Below are 19,956 nucleotides of genomic sequence, written 5' to 3'. Positions count from 1 at the left end.
TTTAACCATCAGATGAGGATATTTATTAATCTTGAAATAGCTATCTACAACGTTATTTTATATAGAGCCTTTACCTTCTTTTACTTTTTCCTTGTTCTTTTAGCTTCTCAGTCCTACAAATGTTCCGAAGAGTTGGCAAGTACTCAATTATACTAGCTTGTCTGTTACCCAGGTTCAGAAGGGATCGGCTAGAAAATACACTTTTAATGACTGCTATCCTCTTCCAGGCACTGCTGTAAATGAAAAGTAGTGCATTACTTTTGATTTTTACTGCCCAAGAAAAATGCAACAATCCCCAACACAACCAACTTCTGGTCTCTGCTTCTCCTTGCTTCTGGTCTAGACTAGATTAACTGGATTCCAGGTTAACTTCCTGTATTACTTTCAACACGTCACTGCCATACCAAAAAAATCTTTAATGGCTACCCGCCAGCTGCCCCAGCAAACCCAAACCCCATTCCCTGTCATTCAAGAGTCTCCTAATCTCTCTCATTTTTCTTCCCAGCAATCAGGCTGGTCTCCCTGTCTTATCAGAAGCTATATTATTAATATTGAGGGTTTACCATGATCAATAAAGCCCAGCATTTCAAAGTTAGTAAAAACAAACTAATCATTTCCTCTTTATCATTTATTATTGAAAAATTAAAAGTAAAAGGAAGACTTACTCTAAATTAGTTGCTGACTGACTAAAGTATACATTGCTGTGCTTCTGTGAAACATAAAGAGTAAGCTCTTTCGTTGGATCTCTTCCTGATTTCTTGCAAGAGTTCAAGGAGGTTTCCAGTGCTTTTGAAATAGTAGACGAACATTTGGTAAAGCTGAGAGCTTCTACAGCTGCCTTTAATTCTCCAGAGCTCTGAGAAGTCCATCCATCACTGGCCTCCAGACTAAACTCATCACAAAGTCCGCTTTTCACATTTGTCCAACTGAAGTCATTTTGACCAAATTCCTTTTGTTCTCCTACATCAGTTAAAAGAGCATCTAAGAAGGACATGTTATCCATGAACTCAGTGAGAGAATTTAAACAGTGAGAAACAAGGGCAGAACATTTCTTTTCTGCTGGTGTTTTAGGAGAACAAGGAATAGATTCCATGTTAGACTCTAAACATTTGTTCAGTTTCTTTGTCTCTGGCTTCCTTTCTTTGTCTCTGGCTTTGCTTTCTTCTGAATTTGAGGAGGAAGGTGCAGGGGAAAGGCTAAGAAATTCATTAGAGAAGTCCAATTCAGTGTCAAATAAGTCACTATCATCTAGAGTTACCATCTTTTTCTTTTGTTTCTTTTTTTGTGGCTTTTTCGATGGCTTCTCTCCTTCAGAATGTTTCCTAGCAAGACATTTCATATTTTTTGTTGCTGCACTGGTGTCCACACTTACTGATGCACCACCAAAGTTTTCTGTTTCTGGAATCACCCTAACAGGTAGTGGTAGAATGAACTCAAGATTACTATATAAGAAATCTACATTCTGCATTCGGAATTCTGTAAGAAGCTGGATGAACTGATGCCATTCTTCCTTTGTTCTGACTTTGTGCTGAAAAACAATTTTAAGTGAAGAAGTGTTAGAACACAGTCTGAACACTTTTCTACCTATATGAATACAGTGGCATCCTTAGTCTATCTGAAAAGTAATGAGTCACTACCCTCTCATAATTTTATTAACCTGTACTCCCTAAATTCATCAAAATGGTTCTGAGTCTAAAAAATAAACTTAGACTATTTATATTTGAAGAATTAAATTTTCTAATAGTTTATACCCCAATTCAATAGTGAGAAGCTCATTTGTTTAAAAACTACTTTTCTGAAATTGTCTTTTTAATCTGAAATCTTTCTAAATTCTAGTCTAAATCCTATAATATACATTTATTTGTCTCTGCATCATTTGTCAAAGTAGTACAGTATACTAAAATCAGAAATCTAAAGCCTATAAAAATTACAGGCAAATTTAAGTTAACCTTAAGATTCAAAAGATGGGAGTGTTAGGAATATGAAAAGGAATACGTATTTGATATCCCACACTAGATACTAAAAATACCTTTAGAAATGAAAATAAATCTTCAGATGGGGAAAAAATGTTCTTAAGGCCAAACAAGGTCTCAACACAGCCAGTGTCACATTTGGGAAGGTCTACAGGACTCCTTTTAGTATTTTTAGGTTTATTTTTGGAATCAGGGCCATCTTCAGAGCAAACAAGTTGAATGTTTCTGCTAGTTCCTCCTACAAAATTAATAAAAGAAAACCTTAGCCATCTATATTTTTAATAAATTGTAGCAAACAATTATTTAAAATCTAAGATCCTCTGGCATCTTTTGGACCTATACTCCCATTTTGTTCTTCTCCACATATGTATTTAACTCATAAAAATTACAATACAAACATTATTTTTAGCATACGGGGGTAAGAGGTTGGTGGTGGGCTTATAAAACAATCCAAAAGAAAAAAGTGCAAAGGACTATGAACAGACAAGTCACAGAAGAAAAACAAATATCTAATAAACTCATAAAAAGATGTGCGATTTCACTAGTGATCATGGAAATGCAAATTAAAATAAGATACCGCTTTTCACCTTTTAAATTGGCAAAAGTAAAATAACTGGTAACCTAGTTTTCTCAGAGGCATACATCAAAAAGCCATCATAAACTATTCATGGGAACATAAATCAGGACAATCATCTTTGGGAGGGCAACCTGACAATACCTATCGGAATGTAAAATGTATTCTAGCCTTTGGCCAGCAACAATACTTCTAGAATTCTCTCCAACAGCAGTACTCACAGATATGCTCAAGGATATGTGTATAGATATTCAATGCATAGTTTAATGACAAACTGAAGAAAACCTCAATTTCCTCTAATAAGTAATGGTTAATTATGTTACATCCATTCCCTATTATGGAATAGCATGCAGCTGTGAAAAAGAGGGCTAGAATTGCATGTACTAACAATAAATTCTCAAGTAAAAAAGAGCAAATTGATTAACAATATACATAGTATTGGTTAATTTTGCTAAATAAGTAGGTAGCGATCATTTGTACATGCATAGGTAAAGCTCTCACAGTGGCTAACTTTAAGAAGTGGGGAAAATCTTTTACTTTTTATTTTATATACTTCTGCACTGTTTGAATTTCCAATGAGTACGTATCTGTGTTTTTTAAGAAAGAAAGAAAATGCATATAAAATCTTCAAGAAAAGGGGTGCCTGGGTGGCTCAGTTGTTAAGTGTCTGCCTTCGGCTCAGGTCATTGTCCCAGGGTCCTGGGATCGAGCCCCGCATCGGGCTCCCTGCTCAGCGGGAAGCCTGCTTCTCCCTCTCCCACTCCCCCTGCTTGTGTTCCCTCTTTCGCTGTGTCTCTCTCTGTCAAATAAATAAATAAAATCTTAAAAAAAAAAAAAATCTTCAAGAAAAGAAATAATGCTATACTTATTATCTTTTAAAGTTTCTGGTATAGCATTTTATATCCAATAGTATGGCAATAGTTACTAATTTGTTTTTTATAAAAGGTTATTTTCCATTTCTTATTTATCATATTTACATCTAAGAAACAGTTAAAGATATAAGCTCACAATGAATTAAATATATATGATTGCTACTCTGAAAAAGAAAAACATATTAAAATTTTGAACTGATCAAAGAAAAAACAAACTTGACGGGATTAATATTACAGAACTTCACCTTGGTTTTATTTAAATATTTGTGTATTTCCCAGAGCAGGATCTGTAACTACAGAACTGTGACTATGGAGCATGAAAACCACAAACTATGAACTTCTTCAGGGAAGGAACCATGTCTTATTCATGTAAACACAGGACCTGGCATGGAGAAAGTCCTCAATAAATGTCTGTGACTTCAATTAGGTAACAATGACTGAAGATCGGTAAGAAATAAAACATTTCTGAAATGATAAAGTTCTTATGAAAAATAGAATTATAGACTATTGAAGAAGCTAAAAGAGAACTTACAGTCATATAATTTATATATATATGGAAAAATCACCAGTGTTTTTTAATAAGTAAAAAAAGGAAGCTAGTTGCTAAATATCATTCTATTTGTTTATAAGAAACTATGATTACAGGGCAACTGAGTGGCTCAGTCAGTTAAGCATCCTACTCTTGATGCTTAGAGTCGAGCCCTGCGTCGGGCTCTATGCTCAGCACAGAGTCTGCTTGAGATTCTCTCTCCCTCTCCCTTTGCCCCTCCCGCTTGTGCACATGCTCATTCTCTGTCTAAAATAAATAAAATCTTAAAAAATAAAAAAAGAAACTATGCTAATAAATTTATAAGTAACAATTTGTTCCGTGTGCAGTTTAACTCTATTTACCCACATTTAATGTTTATAAAATTTTCACCAACACAGTTGACATATGTATGTTTATACATATGTTTATGCTCAAAATTTTTAAAATCTTTCAGACATTTTGGTATAGCATGTACTTTAACATAGGGTCCCACTGTAGAAATTTCTTTTATAACAGATCAACTTACGACAAAGCGATAATGGCCTTTCTTCTAAAAATCCACCTCCACTTCTAATCCAGAATTGTAAGTAAAGGATACTTTTTCTGATATCACAAGTATTTGCAGTTAACAATGTTACAAAGTCTTTCACATCAGTTCTAAAGTTCTCAGCCAAGCAGATCATCTGTAGGTAGCTGGCAACATTTAGCTGAGAAAAAGAAAAAGAGAGAAAGAAAAAAGAAACATGGTGAATTGCACAGTTAACAGAAATACATCAGTAATACACATCTAAAAGTAGGACAAATTTCACTAAAATTCACACTATCTTAGCTCTTGAGAATGAAACTGATCTAGAAAAATATAATAAAGGAATATACTTCCAAATTAAAAATATTTTACATATACTTATTTTAGTAACTGTATACAATCTAAAACAGCAATGAAACTTTCATGGGAGATTTTCCATGAATGCTGAAGGCAATTTTATTTTATTATTTTTTTAAAGATTTTATTTATTTATTTGACAGAGAGAGACACAGTGAGAGAGGGAACACAAGCAGGGGGAGTGGGAGAAGGAGAAGTAGGCTTCCCACAGAGCAGGGAGCCCAATGCGGGGCTCGATCCCAGGACCCTGGGATCATGACCTGAGCCGAAGGAAGACGCTTAACAACTGAGCCACCCAGGTGCCCCAATAAATAAAATCTTTAAAAAAATAAAAAATAAATCTTTGACCTCATTCTATGCACATACAGTACTCCTGCATACTTCTGGGACTTCTGCTTCCCACAAACTAAGAATTCTGCTTTCAATAATGAAGTACCTACTATCAGACAAATCTTGCCATCAGTAATAACGATAAACTCAATAATCAGCTACAAATAAATATAAAAAACAAACTATTTGAAGGCACAAGACAGTAACTGAAAGCAGAAGATAACTGAAGGGAAAATCAACACTTAGACAAAAGAAAATGGCCCTGGGTGAATTCACAACCCCCCCCCCCCCCAAATTGATTTCTGACTTAGGACAGGATGCAGCAGTGGTGGCTAAAACTCAGACAGAAACTCACAGTGTTACTGGCTTGAACCAGAGGACAGAGTTTGGGATGCTGGCAATAGCTGGAAAGTGAGAGGGGATGTCTATGAAAGTAGGGAAACAAATTCTTTTTTTTTTTTTTTTTTTAAGATTTTATTTATTCATTTGAAAGAGAGAGAGCGAGGAGACAAGAGAGCAAGCAAAAGCAGGGGGAATGGCAGGCAGGGGAGAAGTAGGCTCCCCGTTGAGCAGAAAGCCCGACATGGGACTCGATCCCAGGACCCTGAGATCATGACCTGAGCTGAAGGCAGCTGCCCAACCAACTGAGCCACCCAGGTGTCCAGGAAACAAATTCTAGCTAAAGAAGAATGCAAATCCCTGGTTGATGCCTGAACTTCACATGTGTGGGTCTGTCTCAAAGCAGCCCAGCTAAAACTAAAAGAACTGAACAGAAACTTTAGCTGCTACATACTACAGGAGAATATTTATTCAGAGGAACAGAACCAAATCCAGAGTATCTACAACATAATAGCAAAGTACAGGATAAAACTCTAAAACTAGTACACATACAAAGAAACAGAAAAAGTAATTCCTCAGAGACAAGACAATCAATAGACTTAATCACAAGATGATGAAAATGGGAGACAAACCATAAGAGACTCTTTTTTTTTTTTTTTTTTTACCATAAGAGACTCTTAATCTCAGGAAACAAACTGAGGGTTGCTGGAGGGGAGGGGGGTGGGGGGATAGGGTGGCTGGGTGATGGACATTGGGGAGGGTGTGTGTTATGGTGAGCACTGTGTATTGTGTAAGACTGATATATCATAGACTTGTACCCCTGAAACAATAATATGTTATATGTTAATAAAAAAAAAGGTGACGAAGATATTGGAATTAGCAGAATTTTTTTTTTAAGATTTTATTTATCTGACAGAGAGAGAGACAGCGAGAGAGGGAACACAAGCAGGGGGAGTGGAAGAGGGAGAAGCAGGCTTCCTGCTGAGCAGCGAGCCCGATACAGGGCTTGATCCCAGGACCCTGGGATCATGACCTGAGCCGAAGGCAGACGCTTAACGACTGAGTCACCCAGGCGACCTGGAATTAGCAGAATTTTAAAACAGCTAGTAAAACTATGCTTAAAGAACATAATGAACAAATAAGAAAGCCCAGCAGAAAAACAGAAGCCATAAAAAGAAGCAAACAGAAATTGTAAAACTAAAAACCATAATATCAGAATAAAAATTTTACTAGATGGGCCTCATAGGAGAATGGAGGTGGCAGAAAAAAATGGCAGTAAATTTGACAATTAATCAATACAAATGATCAAATCAAAAGTACAAACAGAAAAGTTAGGGGGGGAGGAGAACAGCATGCCTCAGCGACATGGGAGACAATGTAAAATGTCTAACATACTTATAATTAAATTCCCGAGAGGGAAAGAGAAAATGGGCATAAAATAAATTTGAAAAAATAAGTTTAAAAGTGAACCTCATTGAAGGAATGACATATATTTATGGATTATAGATATCCAACAACCAGAAGCAGGACAGATATGAAGAAAAATAACACCTAGGCACATCACAGGCAATTGTTGAAAACTAAAGTTAGGGACACCTGGGTGGCTCAGTCGTTAAGCGTCTGCCTTCGGCTCAGGTCATGATCCCAGGGTCCTGGGATCGAGCCCCGCCATCGGGCTCCCTGCTCAGTGGGATGATTGCTTCTTCCTCTACCCCTCCCGCCCTGCTTGTGCTCTCTCTCTCATGCTGTCTCAAATAAATAAATAAAATCTTTAAAAAAAAAAAAATGAAAGAAAAGAAAACTAAAGAGAATATCTTGAAGGCATCGGGAAAATAATGACATACTACATAAGGGGCAAAAAAAAAAAAAAGGTGACTTATAATCAGAAATACCAATGTCCAAAAGAAAATGGAATGACATCTTTAAAGTACTGATACGGGGCGCCTGGCTGGCTCAGCTGGTAGAGCATGCGACACTTGATCTCTGGGTGGTGAGTTCAAGCCCCATGCTGGGTGTGGAGCCTACTCACAAAAAGAAGTACTGATGGAAAAACTGAGAACCCAGATTTCTATACCAAGGGAAAATATTCTTTGAGAATGAAGTAAAAATAAAGACATTTTCAAGTAAACAAAACCTAATATAATCCACTGCCAGCAGACTAGCTCTATAAAAATTGTTAATGAAATTCTTCAGGCTGAAGAGAAACAAAATCAAAGAAAAAGTCAGATCTTCAGGAAGGAATGAAGTATATTAGAAATTATAAGTATATAGGTAAACATAAAAGTCAACTTTTTATTCTCCTAATTTCTTTCAAACACACATGGCTGGCTAAAGCAAAAAAGCAGAGCATTATATTGGGGAGTTTATAATGTGTAAATGTAAAACATCTGAAAACTAAAGCATATGAGAGAGGGATGGTAAATGGACTGATATCTTTGCAAGGTTCTTAGATTCTCTATAAATTAGTATAATACTAACACTAAATACACTATGAAAAACTGGGGCGCCTGGATGGCTCAGTTGGTTGGGCTTCTACCTTTGGCTTGGGTCATGACTTTGGGGTCCTGGGATCGAGGGCTCCCTGCTCAGCAGGGAGTCTGCTTCTCCCTCTGCCTCCCACCCCCCACTTGTGCTCTCTCTCTCTCAAATAAAGAAAATCTTAAAAAAATATACACTGTGAAAAACTAAGAATGCATATTATTTCTAAAGAAACTACTAAAATCTATGTCCTAATCCATTTCAAATGGCCTGGAAACCACCCACTAACATCCTTCATAAACGCAGACACGAAAGTCCATAACAATATATGAGCAAATCAAATCCAGAACTACAAAAAGACATAACACATCATGACCATATTATCTTAAGAATGCAAGACTGAGGGGCGCCTGGGTGGCTCAGTCATTAAGCGTCTGCCTTCAGCTCAGGTCATGATCCCAGGGTCCTAGGATCGAGCCCCACATCGGGCTCCCTGCTCGGCGGGAAGCCTGCTTCTCCCTCTCCCACTCACCCTGCTTGTGTTCCCTCTCTCGCTGTGTCTCTATTTGTTAAATAAATAAATAAAATCTTAAAAAAAAAAAAAAGAATGCAAGACTGCTGATATTAAAAAAACAACTAACATCAGTCGCCATATTAATAGAATTAAAAAGATAAATTGTATGATTGCCTCAAAAGATTGAAAGTATCTGACAAAACTTAACACCATTCACAATAAAAACACAGCTAACTGATGAAGAGCATATATGAAAATATATGGCTAATATCACACTTAATGCTAAAAGAATGCCTACTTTAGCCCCAAATTCAGAAACAAGGCAGAGATACTCGCTCTTAACTCCCATTCAACCATGTATGGAAGATACACCGGCACTATCACAAGAAACCACCTTGTATAGAATTGTGACATGATTTATGAACAAAATGAAAACTTACAAGCGAAGGAGTACTGAAATTAATTTCTTCAAAGCAGCCATCAAACATTAAACTAAATGTTGGATCTATAGGAAAAAAACATTTTAAAAAACCATTAAGACTACTAAATTAATTTTTCCGTTACTTTTTCTATGAAAGTATTCTATATTTCATTGGTAATGAAAATATCATTTAAATTATAAATCACTAAGGAACTGAATTTCTGTCTTGACCTAAAGTAACTTTTGATCTTTTAATTAAATTATCATGTAACCTTGACTAATATGATTTATTTCAATATTTTTAAAGTATAATCATTAACAGTCAAATGAGCTGTTAATTTTAAGTAGAGTCTAACATAAATACTTTTTCCTATAGAAATCCATAGCAGAGAGATGCTACTGAATATGTGCAATGAAAAATATTAGAAAACAATGTTATAATTCAGTGTTTATAATGAAAAAAAAAAAACAAAACTATGTGATTCTCAAAATTGAACACTGAATGCAAATTATTAGGAAGGTGGACCAATTCCAGGGTCCATCGGTGGAGCGTGTTACTCTTGATCTCAGGGTTGTGGGTTCAAGCCCCATATTGGGTGTACAGATTACTTAAAAAATAAAATCTTAAGAAAAAAAAAAAGGTGGACCAATTCCATTAGGCTGGCTATGTACTTTAACTAAAATATGCAATAATCCACATGGAAGTGTTCTCAGGGGATAAGGAATGGCTAAGTTCAATATTAAGGCACTGCAGAAAGGTTGAGCTCCATAAAAAATTCTGACAAGTAACATTTGGTGATCTAAGTTTGAGGAAGAGGCGAAGAGAAGGCTCTGTTACCGCCCCTACCAAAACCCCTTTCCTGGATAGTTCATAAATCTCTTTGCCTGCATTCTAGGCTGTTGTAAGCATCCTAAATATCTAATACTAAGCACAGTGATTCAAAGTAGTATCCAATTTCCACACCACAGCTATTCACAGGGTAATATAGTAATTTTATAATTACTCAAGGCTGTGAATCAATAGCAAATTTAAATAATTCTTCATTTAAAAATGATCTAGGAGCCTCCAAATTTTAGGAAAAAAGACTTAATTTACTAGCAGACTTCTAAAGGAACGTTTCTAACTAAAATGAGAAGCTTTCTCAAAATATTTTAACCAAAAGCAATTAGTTGTAAAATCACTGTTACTTACCACTAGTAGTAAGGATCACAGGTCTTTTAGTTGTTGCCATGAATGTTTTGATTGCATTCAAAAACCCAGCATCTTCTTCAAAAATAACATCAACCTAATTATGAGAATAATACTGTATTGAGTAACAAAACATTTACTGGATAGGTTCTGTATATATACTAAATACACTGTATGTCTGTTAGAGACAAAATTTATGAATTTATGAAAAAAAATGTTTTTAAGATTTTATTTATTTATTTGACAGACAGAGACATAGCGAGAGAGGGAACACAAGCAGGGGGAGTGGGAGAGGGAGAAACAGGCTTCCTGCCGAGCAGGGAGCCCGATGCGGGGCTCGATCCCAGAACCCTGGGATCATGACCTGAGCTGAAGGCAGATGCTTAAACGACTGAGCCACCCAGGCACCCCAATTTTTTTACTTTTAATAGTGTAAAACATTTTAGGCTTTCAATGTGGGCTGAATTCATACTGTTCATAAATTTCATAAATTCAGGGGCACTTGGGTGGCTCAGTCGTTAAGCATCTGCCTTCGGCTCAGGTCATGATCCAAGGGTCCTGGGATTGAGCCCCGCATCAGGCTCCCTGCTCAGTGGGGAGTTTGCCTCTCCCTCTCCATCTGCCTTTCCCCCAGCTCATGCTCTCTCTGGCACACTCTCCCAAAAAGTCCACTTGAGATTCTCTCTCTCCCTCTGCCCCTCCCCCCACTCATGCACACACACATACACACACGCTCTCTTTCTCTAAATAAATAAAATCTTTTAAAATTTTTTTAAAAACTCAGATACAAGTATTCCTGACTTTCTTGGCTATTTTAGAATACTTTATAGTAACACATACAGTAACCTTTTGACTAAGTTCTTATTATGAGATAACATGAACATATGCCCATAAGCCTACCTCCTCAAAAAGAATGAGAGATGTTGCATTTTTCCTGTTGGGTTCCTCAGCTCCAAATTCTTTGACATTTGACTTAGTTGTGTTTGTAGATTTAGTCTGAATAATTGGTTTTTGTTCACAAGAATTTTTTATTCCTGCATAAATAAAATGTTAGTATTTTAGATAAAATCAACTTTTAATAGAACACTGGATGTTTCTGCAGGATAAACTCAAACTGAAACCCTCTATCAAAACTAAACAAGAGGTGGGGAAAAAAAAACTGAAACAAAATATCAAAACTCCTCTATGTAGGACCTTCAGTGTAGCTGAGGTTTAATAAAGAGCAATAGAAACTGAGGAGATATGATATTTTTATGTATCAGGGTCATTAGTATTAAAAACTGCCACATATATTTTGTCCGTTTAATGTCTTACCTTTATTATTTTCCGGAAGTACTACTTCTTCATTATTTTTTGGCTTGGAAGACACTTTAAAATAATTTGCCAAAGTTTTAGGTGGAAGTGTTCGCTTTGGTACGCTAGTTTGTGGTGACGGTGGAGGAAGTTTCCTTGGTGATGTAACAACTTTCTTAGGGGAGCTTAATTTTTCTGCCAAAAACAAATTTACTTAACGATAAGTATTCTAAAAGTTAAATGGATGGTAAGATTGAGTTCTCCACAGTCTACATTTCTACTCTTACCAGTTAAAAATTGATATAGAAATTTTCTTTCATTCTTACATTCAAATACTGTGTACAAATAGTACTGTATTATTATAGTTATTCATTCTATCATCAGAGAAGGTAAAACCAGTCATTTGAAAAAGACATTCTTTTCCAATGAAACATACATCCTTGAGGCAAAGAATGTTCAGAATCCCTCCATTCACTTTCTCTCCATCTGCTTGAGTTCAGAAGAGATTGGAGGAAAAGTGATAATGGTACATACTGAGCACATTATGGAACACTGTTATCCAACTTCAGTTTAGCCCTGTAGTAAATGGAAACTGCAAGCAGAAAATATGTTTTTCTAGAGATGCTGTGGAGGACAGATACAAAGTTTAAAAATAAATGGTTGACCTCTACCCTCCAGAAGTCCTATGGAGCCAAGCATTTATTCCAGAGCATGTCCTTTTCTCCCCTCTAAGTGCTCTGATTCAGTCCTCACATGTCCAAATTATATTTTTTCACACCCCGTTTCCACAGATCTTATCATATCCTTTGCATATTATAGGTGTTTGAAAACTTACTGAAAACTTTCAGTTTGCCATTTGCAATGACATGGACAGAGCTACAGTGTATTATGCTAAGTGAAATAAGTCAGTCAGAGAAACACAGATACCATATGATCTCACTCGTGGAATTTAAGAAACAAAACAGATGAACTATATGAGAAGGGGGAAAAGAAAAAAAGGAGAAGGAAACAAGCCATAGGAGACTCTTAATGATAGCAAACTGAGGGTTGATGGAGGGATGTGGGCGGGTAATGGGCTAGATGGGTGATGGGGAGTAAGGAGGACACTTGTGATGAGCACGGGGTATTGTATGTAAGTAATGAATCACTGAATTCTACTCCAGAAACCAATATTGCACTGTTATGTTAACTACCTAAAATTTAAATGAAAAAAAAAAATTTTGAGTTGGAAAAATTATCCTAGACATCACTATTATCTCATAAAAATAGGGATTTTAACACAAGGTAAGAGGCACAAAATCTCAAAAAATATTTCTTTATATTGAATAGATTTCAATTTATAAAAAACTCAACATTTTGTCCTTATTTTTCTAATTTTGACATAGTACAAGGATTGCTTGATCTTGGATTGGCATCAGTCCAAAGACTGGTTTTAGAAAATATGTGCCAATTTTTAATTTTGATACTTAGTTAAGTACTTGGCTAAATTTTATTGATATATTCTTTTTAAAGGATTTTCCACAAAAGCAATCAGCTCCATGGAGAGAGAGCTACCTTCTAGGTCTGAGACATCTTAACAAGCCAGAAAGCAAAAACAAGTATCAAAGATCACTGGGGCTACATCAAAAGGACACAAGCCAATTCAATCGGGTTCCCACTAGTCAAAGAGCAGACGATATGAGCACAAAAAGAAAAAAGCGTTCTGCTTCTGGCCAAGACATACATTGGATTTACCCATATATCTGAAATAACACCAAAAAACTAAACGTAATAGATGAAACAATGCTTTCAAGACTTCGGACATCATGCAAAAAAGAAGAGTGATATACCTGAGAGGCAAGAAACAAACAAGGTGAACCCCAGGAATTGCCTAGCTTCCTGCCTTGTGAGAGAATGTCTAGGCCACAGTGAGGAAGGGGAAGCCAGTCCAGAGGTTTCCTGAGCTGAGGAGACTGAAGAGGAGCCTGGAGATGCCAAGGCAGATAGCATTCATGGGGCAGAATAGTGAAGAGAGCTCCATGGAGTGCTCCAGAAATCTACAGAGGGTCCCTCTCAAGTCTTCAACTGAGTAGTGATCAGTAAAAGATTAGGAAAAATAATCCCTGAGGCTCACAGACAGCTGGGAATAGTTCCTCTTGCACTAGACAGAAGAGCAAACTTCAGAATTCATGGGGCACTGGATAGAGTACTCAGAAGGATTTTGCCTAAGTAACAGGGCAAAATTAGTCCTAAACTAGATGCTTCTATGGCCTCGCCTAATATAGCATAAAAGACCCAAAACAATCAAACTTACAGAAAAAATTGGGCATGGTAACACAGAAGATATAAAAAGGACCCAAGTCCAGCTTCTAGAAATGAAAACTACAATGTGTGAAATACAAAATACATTGGATGGCACGGACAGCATACTGCATATTGCAGAAAATAAGATTTGTGAATTTGAGTAGTTAGAAACTATCCAAGATGAAACACAGATAGGAACAAGAAGACTGCAAACCTGAACAATCAATCATCAAGCTGAGACAACTTAGCAGCATTATCCACAACAGAATGTAGTATGGAAACAACCTGAGTGCCCATTCATGAATGGATCCAGATGTGGTATCTATACACAATGGAATATTACTCAGCCCTAAGAAAGGACATCCTGCCATTTGTAACAGCATGGATGGACCCGGAGCACGTTAGACTAAGTGAGGTAAGTCACAGAAAAGCAAGTACTGTGTAACATTACTTATATGTGGAATCTAAAAAAGCCAAACTCATAAAAACAGAGAGTAGAATGGTGGTTACCAGAAGATGGGGTAGGGGGGTAGGACAGATGTTGTTTAAGGGTACAAACTTGCAATGAGTAATAAATAAATCCTAGAGACCTAATGCATGCTATAGTAAATATAGACAATATTCTATTATAATCACCAAACTTCCTGAGACTATACCTTAATTATTCGAACCACTAAAAATAAATAATTATGTAATGTGATAGAGGTGCTAATATAAACACAATCGCAAACATATTACAATACATGAATCTATAAAATTAACATGTATAAATATATACAATGTTAAGGTCAAATTTATTTTATTTTATTTTATTTTTTTAAAGATTTTATTTATTTATTTGACAGAGAGAGACATAGCGAGAGAGGGAACACAAGCAGGGGGAGTGGGAGAGGGAGAACCAGACTCCCCACTAAGCAAGGAGCCCGATGGGGGACTTGATCCCAGGACCCTGGGATCATGACCTGAGCTGAAGGCAGACGCTTAACGACTGAGCCCCCCAGGCGCCCAAGGTCAAATATATTTTAGTTAAGAGGAAAAAAAAACTGGGGTGCCTGGGGAGGCTCAGTCATTAAGCATCTGCCTTCGGCTCAGGTCATGATCCCAGGGTCCTGGGATCGAACCCCGCATCGGGCTCCCTGCTCGGCGGGAGGCCTGTTTCTCCCTCTCCCACTCCCCCTGCTTGTGTTCCCTCTCTTACTGTGTCAAATAAATAAAAATCTTAAAAAAAAAAAGAGGAAAAACAACTGCTTGGAATTTTCCAAATTTGATGAAAATATAAACCCATTTGTACAAGAAGCTCAGCAAACCCCAACCACATGAAACATGAAGAAAACTACGCCAACACACATCAAAGTCACAGGCACTCACGACTAGTGACAAAGAGAAAATCTTAAAAGCAGCAAAGAATAATGAACACAAGGGACTGAAACACATATATATACAAATCCATGAGTTCATCATAATACTAAAAAAAAAAGTAAACTACCCCAAAACTCATTGGACAACCTCAGAGATTACTAGGGCACCATTACTCTATGAAGTGAAAAATAAATGGAAAGAATAAAGCATTTCTCGTGCCTTCCCTGTACAAACTATGTCAAAGTATCCAGACACTGCATGAGGAGAACTGCTTCTCAGAACTTTAACTAATAAATTCAGAAAGGCTAAGTGAATTACAAAATCACCATTTTTTTTAACCCTTAATGAAACAATCTACTAGGTAAAGATCATTCATGGCTACAAAATACTGTTAGTTCAAAGAGTGATGTGGGAACTTTATAATGGATGGATCAGCGTGGAAACAACTGAACTCACCAATCCATGTTAATATCATAAACGTATCTTCGGCTCTGATGCCATACAAAGTGCACAGCCCTGCCTATGCATGTATGACAGCCCCGAAACAGAACCTGAATCTAATCAAGCCCATAGATCTAACTGCCAGTTTACAAGTAAATAGGGAAGAGGAATATATTAACTGATACCATAAAGATACAATCAGCCAAATCCAAAATGTGAGAAATTTTATGAAAAATGACCCAAACAAATGGGTCAACAAATAAATGATATGAAAAGGATGAGGGAATTATTAGGGAGACTGAAAAAAATTCAAAAGACATTAATCAAATGTAAGATGTAAACCTTGTTTGGATCTGAATTTGCACACAGCATTTGAAACAATAGAAAGCCAAAAGAGGAGTATCTATGAGGTGAAATTAAGGTATCAAGTTAATTTCATTAGGTATAATTATGATACTGTGGTTATGCTTTTTAAAAAGTCCTTATCCGGGGTTGCCTGAGTGGCTGTCGGTTAAGCGTCTGCCTTTGGCTCAGGTCATGATCCCAGGGTCCTGGGATCAAGGCCCACATCGGGCTCCCTGCTCAGCCAAGGAGTCTGCTTCTCCCTCTCCCTCTCCTCGTGTGCTCTCTCTCTCTCAAATAAATAAATAAAATCTTTAAAAAAAGTCCTTATCAAGAGTGCCCGGCTATCTCAGTCAGAGGAGTGTGTGACTTCTGATCATGGGGTTTTGAGTTCGAGCCCCATGTTCAGTGTAGCGATTACTTAAAAATAAAATCTTAATAAATACATGAATAAGTAAATAAATAAAGTCCTTATCAGTTAGAGATACCTATGAAGTACATATGGGTAAAATTATATGATGGTCTTGAGATTTGTTTTATAAAACTGTACAGGAAAAAATTAAAAAGGCATGTATGTGTATAGGAAAAGATAAAAAATGAATGGCAAAATGCTGATTATTATAATTCTTGTTGTAGATTTTTATTTTTTCCAATGATGTTATGACCTAAGGAAAATAATTTACTTACTTGGTGACTTGCCTAGGTTGTAACTATTAAAAAAACAAGGTTTTTGAGAGTTTACACCTTGCTTGTCCACTTGATGGGACTGAGTAGCTTCCTTCAGTTGAGATAGAATTTGTCTACCACTGCGCTGAGAAGACGCATTGACTTCAAATATCTAAAAGAAGAATATATGAAAGCAAGGCAGAATGGTTGGTTTTCCTTTAATTCAAGTGTAACTACTACATTAACATTCTCCCAGTGTAGCTCTTACTAACCTTGAATCCAAGCTCCTGAGCACAAGCATACACTGCCGCCGTTTTTCCCACTCCTGTTGGCCCTGTTATAAGAACAGTATTGCAAAGGCGAGTCTCTTCTTCGTCATCTGAACTGCCTTTAAAATCTATGCTGTCCGACAGATCTGAAAAATTATTCAAATGCACATTACCATTTGCTAATTGCTCAGGCAGCAATTCTACCTCACGAAACCCAATGATCAAACCTTACAAACTTCTTGCTGGTAAATGCTGGAAATTTAATTTACAAAAACTAGAAAATCAAATACAAAATACCAGTTAAGAAATTTTATATAAATATTTAGCTAATCTAACTCAAAATGTCCAGTGAAATGGAGAAAATAACTCAAAATACCTTCCTGTTTCTCATCTTTTTTTCCCTTCAAATTTTGTTTTTCTTCCAATTCAGCTCTTCTCTTCCAGTCTTTCAACCAACTGCCATAAGAAAATGTATGTTAATAAAAATAATTCACAGAATAGAGATATATCTCTTTGAATCAACTAAATAGTAAAATATATTTACATGGGCATGAATATTTTTAAATGAAGTAACTTTTACCAAAACACACAAGACTATAGGAGCAACGTTATTCACGGCAACACTGTTCATATTAGCTTCCAAACGGAAAAACCTAAAAGTACCTCAGTAGAAGAAAAGATACACACAGTACAGTTACCTAAGAAACCAGTACGGAGCAACTATAAAGAACTGAGGAGAGGCGCCTGGGTGGCTCAGTCATTAAGCATCTGCCTTCGGCTCAGGTCATGATCCCAGGGTCGTGGGATCGAGCCCTGCATCGGGCTCCCTGCTTGGTGGGAAGCCTGCTTCTCCCTCTCCCACTCCCCCTGCTTGTGTTCCCTCTCTCGCTGTCCCTCTCTCCGTCAATTAAATAAATAAATAAAATCTTAAAAAAAAAAAAAAAGAACTGAGGAGACCCCGTGATGACATGAAAGATGTCTAATACATGGTGCTAAGTGTAAGTGGAAAGATGAAGTCCTAGTTTGGAGCTAGACTGCCCAAGCTTGAGTTCTAGCTCCCCAACTTTAGAGCTGTGTGACTCTGGACAAATAATTTAACCTCTGTAGGCCAATTCCTCATCTGTAAGATAAGGACAACAGTATATTATAGTTTTAAGGATTAAATGAGCTAAGAACAATGCAAGTACTTAGAATAGTGCTAGGCTCAAAGTGTTAACTATTATCATGGGTCCTTATTTCTTATATGAAATCCTTTGGACCAGGTGAGTTTTAGAATTCAAAAATTTTCAGATATTAGAAAAGTAACTTGGTACATATACCACATATAACACAATACCTCTAATGGGGTCTGTGGCGTTACATCCACAATCACTTAATATTTCTATCTTTAAAAAATGTATGTACTCCTACTAAGTGGGACCCATAAAAACCGTAATATATAATAAAGTTAATAACTTTCGGTTTACAGAACTTCTTGGATGTGGGAATCATAGACAAGGGATTATGGACCTGAATTAGTAGTAATATGATCCTATTTGTTAGGCAGAAAGGAGCTAATATATGCATAAATTTTTTTCTGTAAGGTTTTACAAGAAACCTTTAATAGTTGTTACCTCTGGAAAGTAGAAATGGAAGAAAAGAGGGATGTTTACTTTTCACATTTTTCTTTTTTTAAGATTTTACTGTGTATTACTTTATAATTTCTAGATTTTAGTATAAATAAAACAAAGCAGTAAAACTAGATCCATAAACAATTTCTCAATATTTTTACAAGTTTTACCAACCTATGTAACTTTTTTATAGCTAGCTCATTGCCTATGACTTCACTGGAGTTCTGAGGTTGATACTTTTCTGTCCAAAGCATGTCTTCAGTTCCAGAATCTAAAGCAAAAAATTTATATTAAAATATTTGTCCTTGACATAAGAATATATTCTGAGATATCTACAGTATTGTTTCATGTAAACAATGAGTATTTATACAGTATTTATATCTACAAAATGCCAAAAGGGTTAATTTCAAAATTTAACATTACATTTAAAATTCTTTTTTTTTTAATTTTTAGTATTTTTATTTGAGAGGGGGAGCCGGGGGAGAGACAGCACGAGTGGGGGGAGGGGCAGAGGGACAAGCAGACTGCCTGCTGACTGGGGAGCCCAACCCTAGGCTTGATCCCAGGACCCTGAGATCATGACCTGAGCTGAAGTCAGATGCTTAACTGCCTGAGCCATCCAGGTGGCCCACATATAGTATTTTTCAAATCAAAAACCTTTCCCCTTAAAAGCTAACCACCACTGCGGTGCCTGGGTAACTTAGGTAAGTGTCCAATTCTTGATCTCAGTTCAGGTCTTGATCTCAGGGTTTTGAGTTCAAGCCTTGTTGGGCTCCACGCTGGGCATGGAGCCAACTTTAAAAAGGGTGGGGAGGGGTGCCTGGGTGGCTCAATCGTTAAGCGTCTGCCTTCGGCTCGGGTCATGATCCCAGGGCCCTGCGATTGGACCCCACGTCGGGCTCCCTGCTCTGCAGGAAGCCTGCGTCTCCCTCTCCCACTCCGCCTGCTTGTGTTCCCTCTCTCGCTGTGTCTCTCTCTGTCAAATAAATAAATAAAATCTACGGGGAAAATAAATAAATTAATTAATTAATTAAAAAAGGGGGGCGCCTGGGTGGCTCAGTCAGTTAAGCATCCAACTCTTGATTTCGGCTCAGGTCATGGTATCAGAGTCATGAACTCAGGGTAGCAAGATCAAGCCCATGTCTGGCTCCACACTTAGAGGAGTCTGCTCCTCTCCCCTCCTTCTGTCACCCCCCACCCCTGCACCCCAGCATGCTTTCTCTCACTCTCAAATAAATAAATAAATCTTAAAATAAATAAATAAATAAAAGGCTAACCACCATAAAGTCTCATGACAGTAAGGTTTAAAAATACACATTTAGGATGCCTGGGTGGCTCAGTGGGTTAAGTGTCTCCCTTTGGCTCAGGTCATGATCCCAGGGTCCAGGGATCGAGCCCCGCATCGGGCTCCTTGCTCAGCGGAGAGCCTGCTTCTCTCTCTGCCTGTTGCTCCCCCTGCTTGTGCTCTGGAGCACACGCACTCTCTCTCTGTGACAAATAAGTAGATAAATAAATAAATAAATATCTTTAAAAAAAAAGTACACATTTAGAGGTGCTTGGCTGGCTCAATTGGTAGAGCATGTGACTCTTG

The 19,956-nt window shown here is 37.1% G+C and overlaps 1 protein-coding gene across 4 annotated transcripts in view; it reads right to left on the bottom strand.

The window, feature by feature from the left end:
* Window positions 1–19,956, bottom strand: part of ATAD5 (ATPase family AAA domain containing 5) — a 48,805-nt gene that overhangs the window by 3,256 nt on the left and 25,593 nt on the right. Inside the window, exons 11-22 of one of the 4 annotated variants that reach the window (XM_036116901.2) lie at window positions 18,540–18,636; window positions 17,132–17,211; window positions 16,759–16,901; window positions 16,508–16,658; window positions 11,417–11,590; window positions 11,003–11,136; window positions 10,106–10,199; window positions 8,933–8,997; window positions 4,475–4,655; window positions 2,030–2,211; window positions 666–1,528; window positions 75–233 (exon numbers count right to left, since the gene is read on the bottom strand). In XM_036116901.2, the coding sequence (XP_035972794.2) occupies window positions 75–233; window positions 666–1,528; window positions 2,030–2,211; window positions 4,475–4,655; window positions 8,933–8,997; window positions 10,106–10,199; window positions 11,003–11,136; window positions 11,417–11,590; window positions 16,508–16,658; window positions 16,759–16,901; window positions 17,132–17,211; window positions 18,540–18,636 (2,323 nt within the window). The remainder of the gene's footprint in view (window positions 1–74; window positions 234–665; window positions 1,529–2,029; window positions 2,212–4,474; window positions 4,656–8,932; window positions 8,998–10,105; window positions 10,200–11,002; window positions 11,137–11,416; window positions 11,591–16,507; window positions 16,659–16,758; window positions 16,902–17,131; window positions 17,212–18,539; window positions 18,637–19,956) is intronic. The other 3 variants (XM_078063350.1, XM_078063351.1, XM_078063354.1) reach the window with 3 other exon arrangements.

Source organism: Halichoerus grypus, chromosome 2, assembly GCF_964656455.1.
Source record: "Halichoerus grypus chromosome 2, mHalGry1.hap1.1, whole genome shotgun sequence".
NCBI classification, from domain to species: Eukaryota; Metazoa; Chordata; class Mammalia; order Carnivora; family Phocidae; genus Halichoerus; species Halichoerus grypus.
The sequence above is the reverse complement of the archived record's forward strand: the minus strand, read 5'-3'. Positions and strand labels throughout refer to the sequence as shown.